The sequence below is a fragment of the Lathamus discolor genome, chromosome 8 (genome assembly GCF_037157495.1).
Source record: "Lathamus discolor isolate bLatDis1 chromosome 8, bLatDis1.hap1, whole genome shotgun sequence".
Classification (NCBI taxonomy): Eukaryota; Metazoa; Chordata; class Aves; order Psittaciformes; family Psittacidae; genus Lathamus; species Lathamus discolor.
This window is the reverse complement of record NC_088891.1, coordinates 19169520-19188229: the sequence shown is the minus strand read 5'-3', so window position 1 is coordinate 19188229 and position 18710 is coordinate 19169520. Positions and strand designations below refer to the sequence as shown.

At 40.5% G+C, this 18710-nt stretch overlaps 2 protein-coding genes across 4 annotated transcripts in view; one reads left to right on the top strand and one right to left on the bottom strand.

Annotated features, from left to right (window-relative positions):
* The window catches only part of TMEM266 (transmembrane protein 266), an 88761-nt gene that overhangs the window by 48316 nt on the left and 21735 nt on the right, over positions 1 to 18710 (bottom strand). Inside the window, exons 1-5 of one of the 3 annotated variants that reach the window (XM_065688742.1) lie at positions 16421 to 16530; positions 15071 to 15205; positions 13854 to 13938; positions 12885 to 12989; positions 10878 to 11066 (exon numbers count right to left, since the gene is read on the bottom strand). In XM_065688742.1, the coding sequence (XP_065544814.1) occupies positions 10878 to 11066; positions 12885 to 12898 (203 nt within the window). In that variant the 5' untranslated portion in view covers positions 12899 to 12989; positions 13854 to 13938; positions 15071 to 15205; positions 16421 to 16530. Of the gene's footprint in view, positions 1 to 10877; positions 11067 to 12884; positions 12990 to 13853; positions 13939 to 15070; positions 15206 to 16420; positions 16531 to 18710 lie in introns of those variants that run through there. The other 2 variants (XM_065688741.1, XM_065688744.1) reach the window with 2 other exon arrangements.
* NRG4 (neuregulin 4) overlaps positions 15103 to 18710 on the top strand; it is a 49323-nt gene continuing 45715 nt past the window's right edge. The window contains exon 1 of the mRNA XM_065688749.1: positions 15103 to 15278. The gene's annotated coding sequence lies outside the window, so the exon portion shown is untranslated. The remainder of the gene's footprint in view (positions 15279 to 18710) is intronic.

Here is an 18710-nt window from a genome sequence, read left to right as displayed (position 1 = left end):
ACTTTTTACCAAGAAAAATACTTCACAAAACCCACGCCCCAGAGGACTTTGTGTGTATCTCCAGCCCTCTGGGAAGTACTGGTGTCCAAATGCCTTCCAATGCAGAGTAACACAAGCCTAATCATGTCTTACTACTTCCCTGTGGTTTTATTTTGACATACATGTTGCCTTCTCTGACCTGGAACTACCACAGCATAGCAGGATTCTGCTACTAGGCTAAAAGCTAATGATGTTTGGTAAGAATTTCTCTGCTGTTGAATTTTATTCCTGTACTAGCAGGAAACAAATCAGACCAGAGCTGCCAAATGTGGTTTGCAACAATCACTCCATGCCATCATGGGAAAGCAAGAGCTCAGTGACTCCACAGCTACACCTACACCAGCAAACACACACAAAGTGTCAAGCCACTGGCCAGGGCTGTGTCGCTTGTTCATTTGTCTCACTCTCACTAATCTCTTCATGGCCCAGGCCAAAAAGGACTTTCCAGAGTTTGAGATAGCACAGTTTTGGGGGCAGCATATGCCAGGGACTGCTCCCATACCCAGTTTAGAGGAAGTCACATTGCTTTAGAGGAAAAAGAAGATTTAGGCAAGATGAAGGGATCTGTGAGGAGGTACAAGCAGACCTCTGGAAGGCAGTTGATGTATCAGTAATGTTGCACTAGCATAGTGCTAAATGCAGATACAAGTTCTCTTTTTTTCTTTTCTTTTGAAAATATTTGCAATAGGAATGACAGTAGCATGGATTTCAGAAGCACACAGCCCAGCCTGGTACTTTTTTTCTCCTAAAATCCCCCCATAGTTTCACTTTAATTCAGTATCATTTCTCATCACAGTGTTATGTAATATTCTTGTACTGGCTCACCTCTGAAAGGTCGCATGCTTGCCTCACACTGTATATTTCCAAAGATCTGTAAATATCCATTAGCTAATACAGAGCTGACACAATTTGTTAACTAGGGTTTAAAGAAGCTGCAAGCATACAGAAGCGCGGTGCAGTAACCACACTGTCTGAACTGAAATATCAATACACAGAAATCAGTTGTACACAAGAAGATGATACTGATCAATTCCAAATAAATAGCTCTAGACTCAATAACTCATGTTATGATCAAACACTTGGAAAAACATCACAAAACTTTCCCTGATATACCCACAGCTCAAAAATGAGGGGGAAAGTGATGCTAAGTAGTGCTCAGAGACTTGACACTTCAAGCAGCTTCTCAGGGTTAAGCATATGAACTAAATACTTGTACTCTTGATTGTCCCATTACCTGACTGTCCTGGGTTTAGCAAAAGCTGGTGCAGCACTGTGTTTTTGATTTTTGCCCTGGGAACAGTGCTGATAATGCTGATGTTTTCAGTTGCTGCTCAAATGTTTGGTCTGGCCAAGGACTTTCTGAGCCTCATGCTCTGCCAGGGAGGAGGGGAGGCCAGGAGGAAGCAGAGACAGGACACCTGACCCAAACTAGCCAAAGAGGTATTCCATACCACAGCACGTCATGCCCAGGATGTAACGGAGAGTTATCCGGAAGGGCGAGTTGACTGCAGGGTTGGACGAGGTATCGGTTGGTGCTCAGCTCGGGGGAGTGGGGCGAGTTATTGGTCGGCTGGTGTTGAGGTGCTGTATTCTTTCCTCTTGTTATTTCCTTTATCATTGTTATCATTGGTGGTAGCAGTAGTGATCTGTGTTATACCTTAGTTACTAAACTGTTCTTATCTCAACCCGTGGGAGTTGCATTCTTTTCGATTCTCCTCTCTGTCCCTCCGGGAGTAGGGGGAGGGCAAGAAGGGGGAGAGTGAGAGAGCGACTGTGTGATTTATGGATGACTTTTGTTTAAACCGCGACACTGACCATAACAGACCTTCCTCTGAAACCTTCAGAGAAGATTTGACAAGCGTTACTATGAGGAACTTGCCCTAAGTTTTAACTTTGTTATGGTTCTAGTCTGAATACAGAATAAGCTAGATTTTGAATAGGTATTTTTAAAACACAAGGCAAAAAATGGCACTGGCATAGGGCCTTCTGCAAAACTTGATTTTTCGATAGATTTTAATTTACAGCAGCTCAAATCAGAATAACCTGTCTTTTCTGAAACTGTTATTTCGTCCTTTGGTTTTGGGGTATTTTTTTTAGATATTTCTGAAAATAATGCTAGTGAACATCCTTATTTAAATAGAACAGGTCTTTATCTTACATTTTCCTACATTTATCTCCCCTTTTCCAAAGAAGGCCCTTTTTGCCAGCATTTTAATATTGCGGGGCAGTTTTTCCTCTTTCCTATTCCCAGAATGATCAGTAGAGGGCCCAAGTACATTCCTTTAAAAGCTCTACATAGTTGAGATTTTCAAATGTACCAAATGTACCAGTAAGAATATATCAACTGTGGTACTCAGCACACATTACATATGGCCATGATAATCATTATTCAAGCTTATAAAATACTAAAGAATGTGGAGTTATTCTGTCTGTGCAGTACTAATATTCCACTGATTCCAAAAAGCTTCTGAATAAAACTATCAGTTTATGATTGGAAAAGCAATCAACTTCAGAGGTCAAGTGCAGATCCTCTGCACGTTCACACTTATATATCACTCATAAAATATAGAAATTGATTTCAAGGACACAAGTGTTTGAAATTTAAGAACTGAAACCACCTTCTGTTTCATATCTCAATTTATTACACCAAGGTGCATTTTTTCAACACTTGTCTTGAGAATGGACAGTGATGAGCATCACTGCCCAACAGACCCCTTCCCAGACCTCCTCTAAGTCCTCTGAATCCACTGATATTAAGAATCACATTGTGCACTGGATTGCTTCTTTCCTGGGTGCAGCTTAGCTAGCTTGTTCCCTGCTATTTGTACACTTCCGAAGAGCCCTGATCTTGCCTTGGGTTATTGGTTTTTGGTTGCTTTGGTTGTTGGCTTTTTTTAACTTCTTACCCTCCTGTAAAAGATGTACATAAATAATCAAAGGAACTATTTTAGCTAAACCTGTTCACATGCTAACCACACTAACTCCTAATACACAAATCTTCACATCTCCTTCAACCCTGTAACCTTAGTACAGTAGACACCAGCGTCAGCAGGACTACTGGGTACATCTGTGGATGCCATGCACTATGTGGGTACAAGTAAAGTATGACTCGGGACAACTTTACTGTGTGACTTCAAACAGGCTCATTAGGTACCTCAGTAACTCTGTCTCTAGAACAAGAATATTATTTGCCTTTCTTACAATGCCTGAATGGAGTAAATAAATGTAGTAGCATGGGATTTTCTTGGTTGATGGTGACGCAGGGCTGTAAAGTTGCTATGATTCTATAATAAAAATATATTTAGTGGAATTTTACCAGGCGTAATTATTTTTAAAGATACTTTCACACATGGCTTTGTGGAAAACCAATCTGTCATCATCACTGCTAGTTTTATTAATAAACAGCTTGGATAAAAGAACATAAGGCAGAACTGGGAAAGGTTTAACATATTTACCAAGTAGGAAACCACTACAAACAGTTTGTTCAAGCTGTTAACAGCTGTCACTGTTTCTATTTCCTGGTTTTGCAAACAAATACCCTGAAATCTGCATTATACCTTACCCTGTAGTCTTCTTTTTATTTTTTTCTTTTGGCTAAACAGCAAGTGTTTGCATTTCACAGGGTGGCTATGATCAGAAAACAGAAGGATGGATGAGATCCAAATCACTACCTGAAGGATTAGAAAGGCCATGGTCAGGAAGTGACAGGAACACAAAGGCTACATAACAGTACAAAATTTGGCTGAAACAACACAGGCAGCAGAGCCTCACAGCAGGCTACAGGGAGCAGCTGGAGGCCTTGAGCAACTCCAAGGAATAGAGAGAGCTCTGCATCCCTTTCCTGGTCTTCTCCTACAAGCTTAGTTCAACTACAGAAGTCAGCTACTGAGAGCTCTTCTCATCCTTTTTCCCCCTGAAGTTTTTCTGCTTTAAACACCATGGCATTTCTTGGAAGACTGCTGCAAAACTCTGGTGCTCAAATGGCAAGATTCCCCCAGTTTTCTGCCTAAAAAGTTTCGGTGCTGGTCAATGAGAAAATGAACTTGAGCCGGCAGTGTGCTCTCGCAGCCCAGAAAGCCAACCGTATCCTGGGCTGCGTCAAAAGGAGCATGACCAGCAGGTTGAAAGAGGTGCTCCTGCCCCTCTACTCTGCTCTTATGAGACCTCACCTGGAGCATTGTGTGCAGTTCTGGTGTCCTCAACATAAAAAGGACATGGAACTGCTGGAACAAGTCCAGAGGAGGCCACGAGGATGATCAGGGGACTGGAGCACCTCCCGTATGAAGACAGGCTGAGGAAGTTGGGGCTGTTCAGCCTGGAGAAGAGAAGGCTGCGTGGAGACCTCATGGCAACCTTCCAGTACCTGAAGGGGGCCTACAGGGATGCTGGGGAGGGACCCTTCGTCAGGGACTGTAGTGACAGGACAAGGGGTAACGGCTTAAAACTTAAACGGGGAAGTTTAGATAGGATCTAAGGAGGAAATTCTTTCCTGTTAGGGTGGTGAGGCACTGGAATGGGTTGCCCAGGGAGGTTGTGAGTGCTCCATCCCTGGCAGTGTTCAAGGCCAGGTTGGATGAAGACTTGGGTAGGATGGTTTAGTGTGAGGTGTCCCTGCCCATGGCAGGGGGGTTGGAACTGGATGATCTTGAAGTCCTTTCCAACCCTAACTATTCTATGATTCTATGATTCTAAACTCACACATCACCAGTCTACACATATTTGCTCTTATGCCAATATTGTTCTTTAGCTTGATTAGTTCTTCTCCCTTGCTGGCATTTTGTCCATGATACATTTACATACAGCAATAGCATCCACTCATGGAATTTAATTAAAGCCCATGCTTTTTGTGAAGCAAACAATTTCTATAACTGTCCTAGTAGTCCCCTCTGCATGTGAATAGACAGATAGAATGGTATATAATATTTTGGAATAGGTTTGATTACATCAATGCTTCCCAGTTCTATTTGAAGTAGTTCATGCTTTCTAGGATCATCTGTGCCTTCTTCATAGATGCATACCACACTGTTTGCTCACAGGTATCCTGTGGCTACCTGGTATATTACTCCTCTCATTAGAAATATTAACATCATGATCAAAAACAACTTATAAGAAACATAAGAACAGTCATACTATCTCAGAACAAAAGCTTAGTATTCTGCCTCCAATAGTAGCCACGAGCAGATGTCTCGTGATGAATAAGAGCACAGCAAAAACATAATACTTCCCCTTAAAATTCTCCAAGCATCCAAACATTTTCAACTGGGTGACTTCCTGAGACAAATGTGGTTTCTTGGATTCTACTTCGTAACAGCCAATGAATTCCTCTTCCACAAACTTGCTGAACGCCCCTTAAGGCTAAATTAGCTATTAGCAGCCACACATCCTTCAAGAAGTAGTTCCACACATCTACTGCCCCCTGTGCAAAGAGCAACCTTTTTTTGTTTCTTTTGAACTGGCCCTTAATCTGTATCCTAGCACCTATATCGGAAGGTGTGTGAGAGGGATGTGGTGTCAAACCTTATTTTAACCTGTGTCAGATTTTGTAACGTTAACCAAATTTCATGTAAGCCTTCTCTTTTCCAGATTGAAGAGTTCCAGCTTACAGAGTCATCTCTAATAGCAGCCATATCACATCTTGGATCACTGCTCTCCTCAGAATCTTTTCCAGCTCTTTTTATCTACCATATCCTTTTACACAGGGACCAGAACACACTCATGTCCAAGACACAGGCAAAACCTCGATATATGGAGAGGCATGAGAATGGCCTCTTTTTTTTTCTCTACTTTTTCCTAATGAATCCTAACATGGGATTTGCTTTTGGACTGCTGCTCAGCATTTAGCTGACCTTTTCATGAATTAATATTTCTCTTTTCCACATTTTTCCTTTGTCCATTTGCTTATCCATCTTTCAAGCTTTACACCAAGCCATATCTACTCTTAGAACTTAGAAAATTAATTCCAGTGTTAAGCCAGATAAATCAGACCCAGGTCATTTCCACTCTCAAACAAAGGGCTTTGCAAACAGTCGTCCATGGGCTACAACTACTACACATCTACCAACAGAAAGTACTTGGGAAAAGCAAGTTCTGTTGGAAAAATACAGAAATATCTACAAACCAAAAGAGTCTGCAAATCGCTGAGCTAGAAAATGAATTCTTTTTTTTTACTTATAGTAGTGCTCCCTCTACCAATTGCTATTACTGATAAAAGACATTAGAGAGACAAACTCAAAGGATTTAGGTACTAGGATAAACATAGTAATGAGCTATTTCGGAAAACAACATTTACAAAGATAAGCACTTAAAATGCTCTGTACAAAAGTTTCTAATCACTGAACACCCTTGTAACATAGCCCAAAATGTCATGCATTCTCTAGTGAAGAGCTGGTCACCTCACAGGTTCTGTCAAGCTGAATGCTCATTTTCTGCTGCAGTGCAGGTCTTAGTTTTGGACCACAGCACAGAAAATAGCAGTGATGTAGTACTGCACAAAGAACAAATCAGCACTACAGTCTCATTCACTGGATTCTGCTGTTAATATTTTGCACTATCTTTCTGGATTCAGCTAAAAAGAAATGAAAAGTTACTTCTGTAAATACAAGGAGCTTGCTCACTACATGAAATAGTTCTGCCCTCCAAAAACTTTGCACTTTATCTTGAGCTTGGACCTCATTATTCACTGTGTATCAGTATCATGCACTCAGAATTTTTCAGAAAAGGGACTGTTTAATTATGCTGACAGATAAAGAAAAAGCAGAAGAGAAATGCAAGAACTTGGTCTATTTGAATTCTTTTAGTTAAAGTACCTTAAGCTTTGTAGACAACACAAGTAAAATACCTCCAAGAGATCAAAATGAAAACTGAAAGATGAATATGAAACCCAGAAATAATGGCATTTATTTGGTGCAGTTGCAGAAGACAGACTGAAGGAACAGATATCCTTTTCTCCCAGGATGGGTGAACACATTCATTAGTGAAGGTTTGCAACCAATTTAAAATTAAAACCAGAAAACTCTCCCTGTGTTCATTTCTGAATCTCTTGTTCAGTTTTGGTTTCCCTTCCTTTTAATCCCTCTTTTCTCTATACCCTTTCCTATAGTTTTCTTCTTAGTTTCCTCCTGTTTAATCCACTTTCTGGCTGCAACCAAACAAATTCAAGGCAATGAACAGATTATCATCAATTATCAAATTACAATGACACAACTATATACAGCTAGTGGCAAGTAAAACACATTAACCGTACGAATCCCCAACCTTTACAGCTGTTGATGTAAAACAGAGCATTTGAAAAGACCTTCACGTTTCAGATTTAACATCCAGAAGCTCAAAGGCTGCAATCTAAAACAAATACAAGAAATAATTTGAAGTTGGGGTATATCTCTCCCCTTGCTTCCCAACCAACAGGTCTTGGAGAGATAGGCTCACAGTCTGTCAACTCTTCTATTGCAGTTGATATCCATCATGAATTGCTCCCTCCAATTGGAATTTAAGGAAAGTACAGGAAGGAGAGCTTTTCCCTATCCCCGTTTGTCGTTAGGACACAAGTACCACTTTCTGCGTGTTATCAATTTTCCAGTTATTCCCCATCATGTTTACCGGTCATTGATGCAAAAACAGAAGAGAGAAACTATTTTTTTCTTTTGAAAACAGAACACTTGACTAGAAAAAAGAAATTAAGAGTGGCACTTAAAGCTAATGTTAACATTTAAAAATCCCCTGAGCTTTCTGGGTGACTAGTCTCCTAAAAAAAATGTTTACTTATTCTTTACACGCATGTCAAATTCAACTCAGATACAGCTTCTTCAATAAATTCACAGACATGAAGAAAATCAGCAACTGTCCTGTTGCTTTTTGTATACAAGTCTCACCTACTCTGTAACAGAGATGTCAGAAGTGTACACCATGTGTCCTCCATGGCATCCAAGGCACATTTTTTGAATCAGTTCATTTTTCATCTACGTGCCTCCCACCTATGCCTCAATCATTTCTGCAATGTCTAAGCATGGAGTGCAGTGTACAGCAAGAGGATTCTAAGAAGTTAACTGTAGGGCAGATCAGCAGGACTAATAAGTAACAAACATCATCCTTATTGTGGTTCTGAGAACCAAACTACTATTTCTTCACATTGCTACAGAGTCAAAGAGCCATACCTTTATAAATAGAAATTGCTATAGCCACATAAAACAAAATGTTCTAGTTACATTATTAGTGTAATTTATCAGAACATTTCCTCTTCTGAAGAGAAAGATACACAGCTCAGTTAACATCAGGCACATCAGCCTCACTGCAGGGAAGCGAGCCAGATGCAGAAATCCTTTATTGCCCACTCATTCATCTCTAGTCTGATGTCTCTCTTGTTCCTCTACGCAAGGAGATGAAAACTGACTAGTGATGAAATGCTACAACCTATATCAGAAACTAGGGTCTGCACACTATTATGTTGAAAATCAAAAAGTCAGGGACAGATGCAGCTTGTCACAACCACCCAGCATTTTCCAAGCACAGGGATACACCAGACCATCCTGCTGCAGAGCCTCAGAGTTACACCAACTACAACTTGCATAGATCAGCTGTAGATCTAGAACAATAGAACCACACAGGATATGTGCAGGTCGTACAGGTTGGCACCCTCCCTGAAATTCTCAGGGAAAAGCATACAGAATGTTACACTCGGAGTCTACAGACTGTCAGGGATGGGAAGAGAAGTCTTACATCACCTTTTAGCACTCTCTGACATTGGCAGCATCTTTTGATACCTCCACTGGCAACCTGCATGGGAGCTTTGGGGTAACAGGGCCATAATTTCATGAACTGAAGTCCATAACTTCACAGTTATGAACATGGATGATGGCAGAAACTACAGGGACTTAAATACTTTCTGCCCCTTCCTTTGCTGCTCTTTCCACACTACACTCTTTGCACATGAGGGAGACGTAAGCTGTCAGTTCCTGTACCAAACTGATGTGACACATCCTACCTCCTTGTTACTCTGGTGGAAGCCATCTAACAAAGCTAAGATCTAATATCTAGCAAGGCCATGAGAAAAAAAAATTACATCACATTCATAAAATCAGACATATTCCCAACAGAGCCATGAGGGGGTATGGAGACAGTATTTTACTTTCACTGCTAGGCTTCTTGAGCTGAGCTCTGCTCCTGAATTTCACAAGGCATCAGTTGTGCTACATGCTTCTGAAAGGAAGCAGCTGCCATTCTCACAAGGCAGATGTAATCCTGGGACTGAGCTGAACACACTCAGCCAAAATGCATTGAGACATACAACTAAAGCTCTGAATTTTCTTCAGAGAATCCACTCTACAGCTGGGACATCTGAATGGCACCTGCTTATTTCCATTCAGACTGATAAAGCCACAAAAGAAGACTATGTGAAGGAAGAGATCTCTGATGAGGAGGAGAATGACACGTCTATTTTCCTGCTTAAGACTGCAAAGCTGCTCAAATGGTTACAATGAGTGATCTGTGCACTTTGGCACAGTGAAGAATTGAGTTTCAGATCATGAAAATCTATAAAAATGCATATCTGAACTAAACTGGTATTCACTCAGCACCAAAATAGCCTGAGGGTTACACCTGCATACTCAAATTAATTTTCAAGTGCCTCTTTGCTATGCAGGATATTTTATGTTACAGTTGTACCATACTTATATAACCTACTTGAAATGTATTTCCCCTTGTTTGGAGGAACAACTTTCTGGAGATGTCTCATAAAGTCCAATTTGGAAAGAAATTAAAGGCAAGAGCCTTCCCCACATACTGCTTCCTGACTACCATACAGAAAACCTGCTGAGCAGAGATCAAGCAGGTCTCTCTGCTGATTTCTGAGCACAGGTTAAAACACATTGAGCTGTTAATAAATGAAGGCTTACATAAAGCCTAATGTCTTCACCAGCTCTATATGACTTACTGTGAAATGCTTTTAGACGGATCTTACTAACAGTGGAATATATATACATTCAGTGTGTGACACACAGTGGCACAGTAATCACAGAATGAGAGGGGCTAGGCACAAGCACTCACCTCTTCTCTGTCCCAAGGGATGTTCAACTAGAGTGTTATCATTCCTGACAAACACATCTTCACAACACCTAGCAACTGCAACTCCATTCCCCTCCTCCCATACCCATTTGTCTATCCCAGCATTTCACTACCCTCATTTTTCTCTTTTGCTGCGATTCAAGCTTCTTACTTCTTGTCCTAAACATCATGGAGATCAGTAACATACTATTCTTTTTCTTGTGAGGAAAAGAGTCTCTTACAAAACCCCCTGAAAGTCTCTTCTTCATGTTAAATACAGTTACTTGTTCTGTGAAAACAGGAGGAGTTTGCATATACATTATCAAAGACAACATTCTCACACAAGCAAGCTATTCAAATAACTCTGTGAAAAGTATACAGTCTGTCCAGGAATCAGCAGTACTATGTCATTACCTCTCAGTCAAGAGATGCGCAACTATGTACAAGAATCACAGTAGCCAAATTTGTCACCCTGCAACCCCCCTGAAAACCCTTTTCACAAAGGGCTTTCACCAGGCCATTCTGCCTGCCTGGTGCATAGATGCCTGGTCTAGTTTTCCCTGAAAGAAGACTTCCAGACTGTGATCAAATAGCAACTATGAATCACTTAAAAGTGTAAAGAGCCCCAAACCAGCACAGATTAGTTAGATTAGAAAAGTTCGCTTCCATCCTGTTACAACAGTTTTAAGAAGAGTTTGAGGACAACTGGCTGCACTTCTCCAGCTCAAGGTTTTCTTTTGTACAAAGCCATGAAATTCACATAACATAAAACTATAAAACAAAATCATGTCGTTTGTACTTACCCTTCTCTTTGGTACTCCTCATCCAAATTTGACAAAAGCTGGGACCCAGCCACAGACAGATCAAGTGCAGCTAAAGGTAGATCGCGATAAGCAAAATTAACAAGCTGTACAGGAGCAATGCTTTTAGTCTCTTCTTCTACTTGTTGTGAAATTATTTCAACTTCTGAAACACCACCTTCTATTGCAGACCTGAAAATGTAATAAGCAAAATAAAATACCCTCTCTCTCTCCACAGATATACATGTAAATGAATGTAAATAAGCAAGCAAATAAAAATAACTTAGAGCAACAACTCACAGAATCCTTAAAAGCCAGCAACTTAAAAGGCCCTTGCCAAGACACTGAGGACGGTGTCCTCATTGAGAGGACAAACCAAATCTCTCCACACTTGTCTTCATGAATCCAAATAAAATATTTGTGCAAAACAGAAGGCAGCCATGTAACTGCCAACTAAATCCTCACTGCTCTGTGAATTACACCAGTGAGCCATGAGCAGCTCAGCTTATTAATCATTTTATACAAAGCAACTGTTCATTAGTGGATGCAGTTTGACCCCTCTTCCACTGTGGGTCAGTATTAAAATAGTTTTGACGGATGGCAACTTATTATCTAGTACATGTGAAGGATGGCTTTGTTATAGGAGACAGCTTGCATGTCAAGCTGCTAGCTCCATTTGATTCAGAGTAGGTGCAAGCATAAACTTCTCCAGCTTTCATCCAGAAGAGCTTGCTAACTTCTAAAGACATCTAAGGCTACTTGTCTCAGGTTTTCAGTAGCAGGAGTGAAGATACTCTTTTTCCTTAAGGCTATACTGAAAATGTGCTTGGCACTAACTTCCCTCTGTTTTATGACTGCAGAAGTTATATTGATTATTTTGTTTTAGAGAAGTTTATTAAAATCTTCCAGCTATTAAAGAAACCTGATTAATGGTCATTTTGGTGTGGGGTTTTTTCCAGAAAAAAAAAAAAAGTTTAGAGAATTTCTTAACTCATACAACTTGTAAGTCTAAGGATGTGGGTGAAAGAACTAAAATTCTATGTGAAAGAGCTACAGAAAGATTCTGTTGGTCAGAGCCTCACCATTAGACTAACCCTTTGGGGCAGAAAACATGATTCCTAAATTCAAAGGAGCTAACTGCTGCCAGCATTACACAAGAAAGTAATTTTAAAAATCAGAAAATGCTGCTATATTTGGCAGGGAAATGCTGCAACTGGGTCATAGTATGGCAGAAAGTAGAGGCATAAAAAAAGTACTATTTGAACAACCTAAAGGCTTACTTTATGTTCTTGTTAGTCTGACTAATAATGGAAAGCAAATAGATTCATTTCCAACAGAACAGTATTGCTCTGTCAACAACCTGAATCAGAAGCCCAGAGGGAAGAGCTAATTTTAGCAAGTTTTCTTTCTTTGATTTTCACCTTTAGTGCCATCCTGTGGACATTTACTCTTACAAGTCCAAGCAGGTTCAGTTTTGCACAGAAGAGCATACAATGATCCAATTTCCAGTATTATAAAGGAAAAAGGGTTGGTGCAGCCTTCCCTCTCCCAGAAGTATTTAGATTCTGCATCCTTAGACTAAATGACATCTGATTTGATGGAAAAGAAAAATCAACACACTTGAGTTGGAAACAGGTTTGGGACAAGGTTTGGTGGCAGTAAAGAAAAAAGGCAACAGCTTTGGGACAAGGTTTGGTGGCAGTAAAGAAAAAAGGCAACAGGTTTGGGACAAGGTTTGGTGGCAGTAAAGAAAAAAGGCAAACATCTGACAATAACATGGCATAGTAGTTCCCAGCCACTGGCTGTTAACACAGATATGTTTTCAGCATTCAGTTTTTCTGCCAATTCACTCTTTAAACAACTGGTCATATCCTACTCCTCCTCAAAATATCAACTTCTCCTTCCAGTAATATTGATAGAACACTCGTGATGTCACATCATTCTCCTACAAGTAGCAACCTGTTCCCTTTTATTTAAGGTAAATTGTAACTATCCTCACATAGTACTTACTGAGGATTGGTCATGTTGGAGGATGCAACCAATCAGCTGTGATTCCAGTATATAACTAATTCCAACTGCTCTGCACAGAAGTTCTAGCCTTCCAAGATTAGTTCTCTGTGAGAAGCAAAACAAAGTTATCTAAAACATGGTCAAAAGAACTCCAAATGGCTGCACTGATGTTTGCTGTTCATAATAGGGAAGCTGTAAAGTTGCATTTACACACGGACATCTGCTCACATACATACTTCTGCAAGAATGCAGGCCTTGCTTTAAACCACTAGACTGTTAAGACATCTAAGATCAGAGTGGGTAGCAGATTTTCAAAGAAAGCTCTGTCAACAAAGCTCAGGGTTTTGTTGTCCATTTTCCGGTTTGAACTGTGTTCCTGACTGCCTTTGCTAGAAAGGCTCTTCCAAGAATTATTTCATGCTGTCTAACATTCCAGATGGGCTGGTATCCAGATAGTATTCTGATCACCAAAACCCATGAACACGTTTGAAAAAGGCACCGCGTTTGCTTGTGGCAAAATCTCCACTTGTGTTTTATGCATCTCACTGCATGGCAACTGGAATGGGAGAGGACAAGCTGTGAGAATGGAAACTGCTGATGTGCAAGTTTTGGTAGCTGGAAAAATATAAACTGGAGAATAGCATTTAAGAAACAAAATTTCTTAGAAAAAGATATCATGAGAGACTTTGTAAAGCCACTGTCAAGACTATATGCTAAATAATTTCTAAAACAACATAAAAACATACTGTTAAACAGAAATAGTCACAATAGTCACCGGCAAATTAGGCTAACAATAACACACACAAAAAAAATCATTATAATGGAAAAAGCTTCTCATACCAAACTTTATACTGAAGTCTCAGGCCGAACTGTTAGTATTGTTCAAGTATTTACAGTGGAGACATACGAATGTAGCAAGAGCATGACCCTTAACAATCACTTGATACCAAATAATAACATTGAACTTACTTCTTTTGTAGAGCCATTTCCAAGGCTTTATTTCCTGTCTTGTAAAGCATAGCCAGTGCTTTCTCACATTTTCCAGATGATGTGCCTGGGTATGCAAAAATAAAGGGTCTACGCTGTGATCACCCTCCTCAGGTAGGTAAGTTAGCCAAAAGCAATCTAATTATTCATATGAAGAAATGACCGACTTTAAAACAGACAAAACCACACACGCTCCATTCATCTGTAATGTTGTAATACTGCTAATGTCAGACTAAGCGGCAAACTTTTCTCAGATAAACTTTCCTTGATACAGCAGAGACTTGATTCAACATCCATTCAGTATCAATGGGAGTCTCTTTTCTGGCCCTTGCAGTTCTTGAATTATTCATCTTATCCTATTTGCTAAGGTAGCAAAATACTAAAACATTTGCCTAAAATTATACATGTTTAAATCACACACTGAAGGGATTTGGTGAATCTGCACCTCTGACAGCCTCATAATAGCAACTGTTACACCTACCAGCACCACAAAACTAAGGAATAAATATCAGCCCTGTTTTGCAATGGCAGCTCCCTGATAGCTCATTTGGGGTTGACACTTTACCACACTTTAAAAGAAACCCCAATTTTTAGTGAAGAACTTTACCCAAACCAATTGTTCTAAGCACTCAGCCTGAGAAAATGGTAAAGGTCCTGTGCACCTCTCTTGTGAGACTCAGGAAACTGAGAATCCTGCTAGAGTTGCATTTGCAGGCCTGAAGGATAGAATGTAAATAGGGATACAGCCAAATTAAGAAATGGGAATAAAACTGATGGGAACTGGCCTGAGAGAACAGACAGACAGATGTAGAGATAGGAATTTCTTATTAAAAACTTCACCACTTCTTTGGGAGACAGCATAGTGCTAACACACACAACCCCTCCCCTTCCCAGAGGGGGTTTAGAAAGCAAAACAATGACAAAAACATACAGCCAGATTTAAAAAAAAATCTTTTATTTTAAATTAATCTCTAGATTTTGAGGGAACTGAAGTCACAACAGTAGGGCCAGCAACACTAACGTTCTTTCACGTAAGATATGAAATATTTGCCTCTCCAGAACACAGACCAAGTCTGGGATTTTTTCTCACACTGGAAATACATTCACACGTGCACAGGATTTTGCTTTACAGTTCAACACCATCTGACCAATAAGCCAGACCTGCTGGAGCTGGCAGCTCTACAAATAACATTCCTCACCACCAGGACTGAAGGAGAAAGCTGCAGCCAGCTCTTCTGATAGCTTCACAGGGAGCAGAGTCCAACACACCTCAGCAGAAGGGACTGTTACCATGACATAAGGTGCTCACAAAGGTGGGAAGAGTAACGTGGGACCTGGAAGGAGATAGAGGGAGTCAAGTCTCCAAAGGACTCAGTGGAGCCTTCCAGAGAGAAAAAGTGGCAAAAAGTGAGTAATTCCTGGTGCAGATAACTAATGTGTTAGCTGATCTAATGAATTAAAAAGAGAAGTAGTTAATATGTACAGTAAGAGGGCAGCACAACAAAAAACCTTCAAAACAGATGTAATAGGCTGTGTATATCTATATCCTAAATGGATTACTATGATTCATGCTTCTTTCTAGGCTTAATGCAAGCAACAGAGATGTCTTAACGTATACTGGTATTTTGCAGAAACTTATTCTTTCTATTCACTCCACCTCATTTGTTACACTCAAAACTTGCTTAAAAAAAGTCCCAACTTCTGCAGCAGCATAAACCACTTCCAACTTCCATTAGGAAAGACCAGGGAGATTTTATTCTTCTGCATGTATCTCATTGGCATTCCTGTAGTATTTAGTGTAGGCAAAGAACAGCGATGTGACTCTCATCCCTACCAACAGAGATGGGCAGGAGGAAGAGGCCAACCTTTGGGTGCTCCACACCCCCCTCACCCTCCCCCCCAAGTGGAAATTCTTCCATACAGTCCTTTCCACACCTATCCTACTAAGTGATCAGTAGACAAAATGCTTCATCTCTCATGGTCTCATCCAAGGGAATTAGTTAACAGCTCCAGGGGTTTGCTTTGGAATTCTACCCCCCTTCCCTTCTTGGAACTGAGATCAGACAGCACACGGTGGATACTGAGTTGCCATGTGAGTAGGAGCAATGCTCATTCTGGGAGAATTCAGTAATTCTGTTTGTTCTATGGTGTGTTTTCAAGGTGAGATGGCTGTAGAAGGAGCACAGCTTCCAAAGTTAAACAGAATGAGTTTGAAAAGGAGGTATGACAGAAAGGAAACAATAGTCCCGAAAGGTTTCTTATTAAAGCTTTGAAGTGCTATAAAGCCCAGAAGCATTCACTGGACTAAATGACTGACATAGTATCTTGTATGTACCAAGAAGACAGTGCAATCTGTTGGGAACCATATTTCTGCAGCTGGATTTCTGTATAGTCAGGTTTGCAGCCCCACAATTCGGCTTAAAATGTGGGGGATCACAGTTCAGAGCTCAACAAAGCTGACTCAGCTCTTCACTCCTCTGCAGGAGACAAAGTAAGCTGTACCCTGTTCACTGAGCTCTTTCAAAGGGCTTGAAAAGTGCTGTACTTGCCTTGCAATCCCCTCGGCTTTCCTCTGTTCTTTGCACAAGTATTACACACACCAGTGTTCCTCAAAGCTTTTGAAGATATCCTTTGCTAACGATTTCTTTCACCCCCTCCTCTTTAAGGACATCAGCAATCAACTGCTTCACAGCTCACAGGTTATGCTCGGAACCATGCAGGCTGAGAAGTCGGGTCATGCACTTCAGCTGAGCAAAGGTTCCTGCTGCTGCCCTTGCCTAGCACACATCCGGCCCCAGTTAATTTGTTAATGTTTAGATAAACCTTCTATTGTCAGCCACCACACTTTGGCTGTAACTTGCTAATAAGGAGATAAAGTCCAGCTTAAACAACACAAAACACAGTTTGGAAAACATACCTTAAATCATGGCATGTGTGTACATACATTCCAAGCTAAACAAGAAGCAAAACCAAAACAAAACCCCAAGAACAACCTTAAAAATCATTTGTACTCCACTTGTGCATAAAAATCATTACTCTTAGCATTGACTTAAGCAGTCTTACAAAATACATCTCACAATGCAGTGGGCGCAATTGGGGTTAGGGAGTAGGAAGATGGTTCAATTTAAGCCTTTTGCACTGAAGTTTCTATTAACTTGCGCCCTAATGGAGTTGAATTTAAAACCGCCCAGTTTGGAGGCATTTGTTGCATTTGCTCACATTCTGAGGAGTATTACCATGAAGCTGTAAGCCCCTGTACAAAATACAGGCACTAACTGAAACCTCTGAGTTTATGTACTTACAAGTAGCTACAAAACCTAATTCTGACATGTTCTGCTAACTAATGATTCTTCCACACAGTCCCTCAACAGCAGCTCAGACCCATGGACATCCTCACAGTTTGCATTCAAAGCAAATGCAATAGGCCTCACTTGAGGAAACACAACCATTAGCCGGAGGGCACGTTTTGCATAGGCTTGCCCAGCTTCTGCTCCTTCCTCTGCCCATGCCATAGCCATGCACCTGCAACACAGGCCATGACTGAGAGCTGGACCAGGAAACTGAGTTGGCATTATCTTCCTTTTCCTGCACTGCATCCTGCAGGATGGCTTCCATGATGCAGGTTGCAGTACAGCTGCAAGAATAGCTATGTCGGCAAAACTGAGCAGATAGGGCTAGGGACATAGCCACAGGAATAAACAGTATGGTAGAGAAAGCCTTAAGGTCAAAAATACTCAAATCAAAGACGATGTGTTGACACCTCACCCTTGGCAATATTCAACTGCAGTAAGCACCCAACCTGAAAATGCTGAACTGAACAGACTGGGGAAGGGGTGAAAATGAAAAGGGCTTTGTGTGGTTTTTTTTTTTCTCTTTCTACAACATGCTGGAGCTTTTTATTGTTTTATTCTGAATCTAGTACACATCAGGAAATGGAATGTTGTTTCCTCTGTGCAATAATGTTCTTCTTTCAGTCTATAAATATACTTACCTGTTCTAAAGTTCATATGCAAATGATGGATATTAAGGTTCCTACTGGGCAGTCCTAAGGAGCTCCTAGACCTAGCCAGAAAAATGGAAAGGGAAAGAGGGAATCATCTGAAATAGGAGTAACCAGACATTACCCAAGAAGCTTTCAAAGAGAAAGAAGTGTGATTTAGAGGTAGCTAGATTTAGCTCTTGTGAATGAGAATGCCAAATCTCTTTTGTGATTAACACCACTGATCGCACCCTCAGGATCAGCATGAACACAATGCGATTGCTCATCTCTACCACTGCAAGTCACATTTCTCCAAGAAATGAAACTAGGGTAGGCTCCCTGGGATAGCAGCCTGACAAGTCTGACCACTGATTTTGTTTCAACCTCTCAGTGAGAATTTTAAACAGCTCCACACACTGCATTCAGAAAGTTTTATTGGTCATGTACGTCAGAATTGCTTCCTTCAGAAATCCAGCAACCTGCACTTCTGAAGGGGAAGCCCAGAAAATCTCTTGCAGGAGAGGTCCCAGGCTGAACAAAATTGGAGAGGTTTTCCCATAACTGAATATCCCTAATCCCACTTTTATTTAAGACAACATCTTGATAGAGTATTTGTTTATTTGGCTCTCCATAGTGAATAGGAAATGCTTCCTTTTTTTGTTAAAAAAATTACATTTGTCAAAATCTTATGAATGCAGAGATGCTACAAAGAAAACAAACTGCAAATTCATTTCCTTAACAAGTCAAGTACATTTGATATGTATTATATTAACACTGCAGATTCCCAGTTCATTCCTATATCTAAACATTCCCATGCCAGATCCAGAAAAGGAAAGAGGTACAAAAGATAGAGCTTTTTA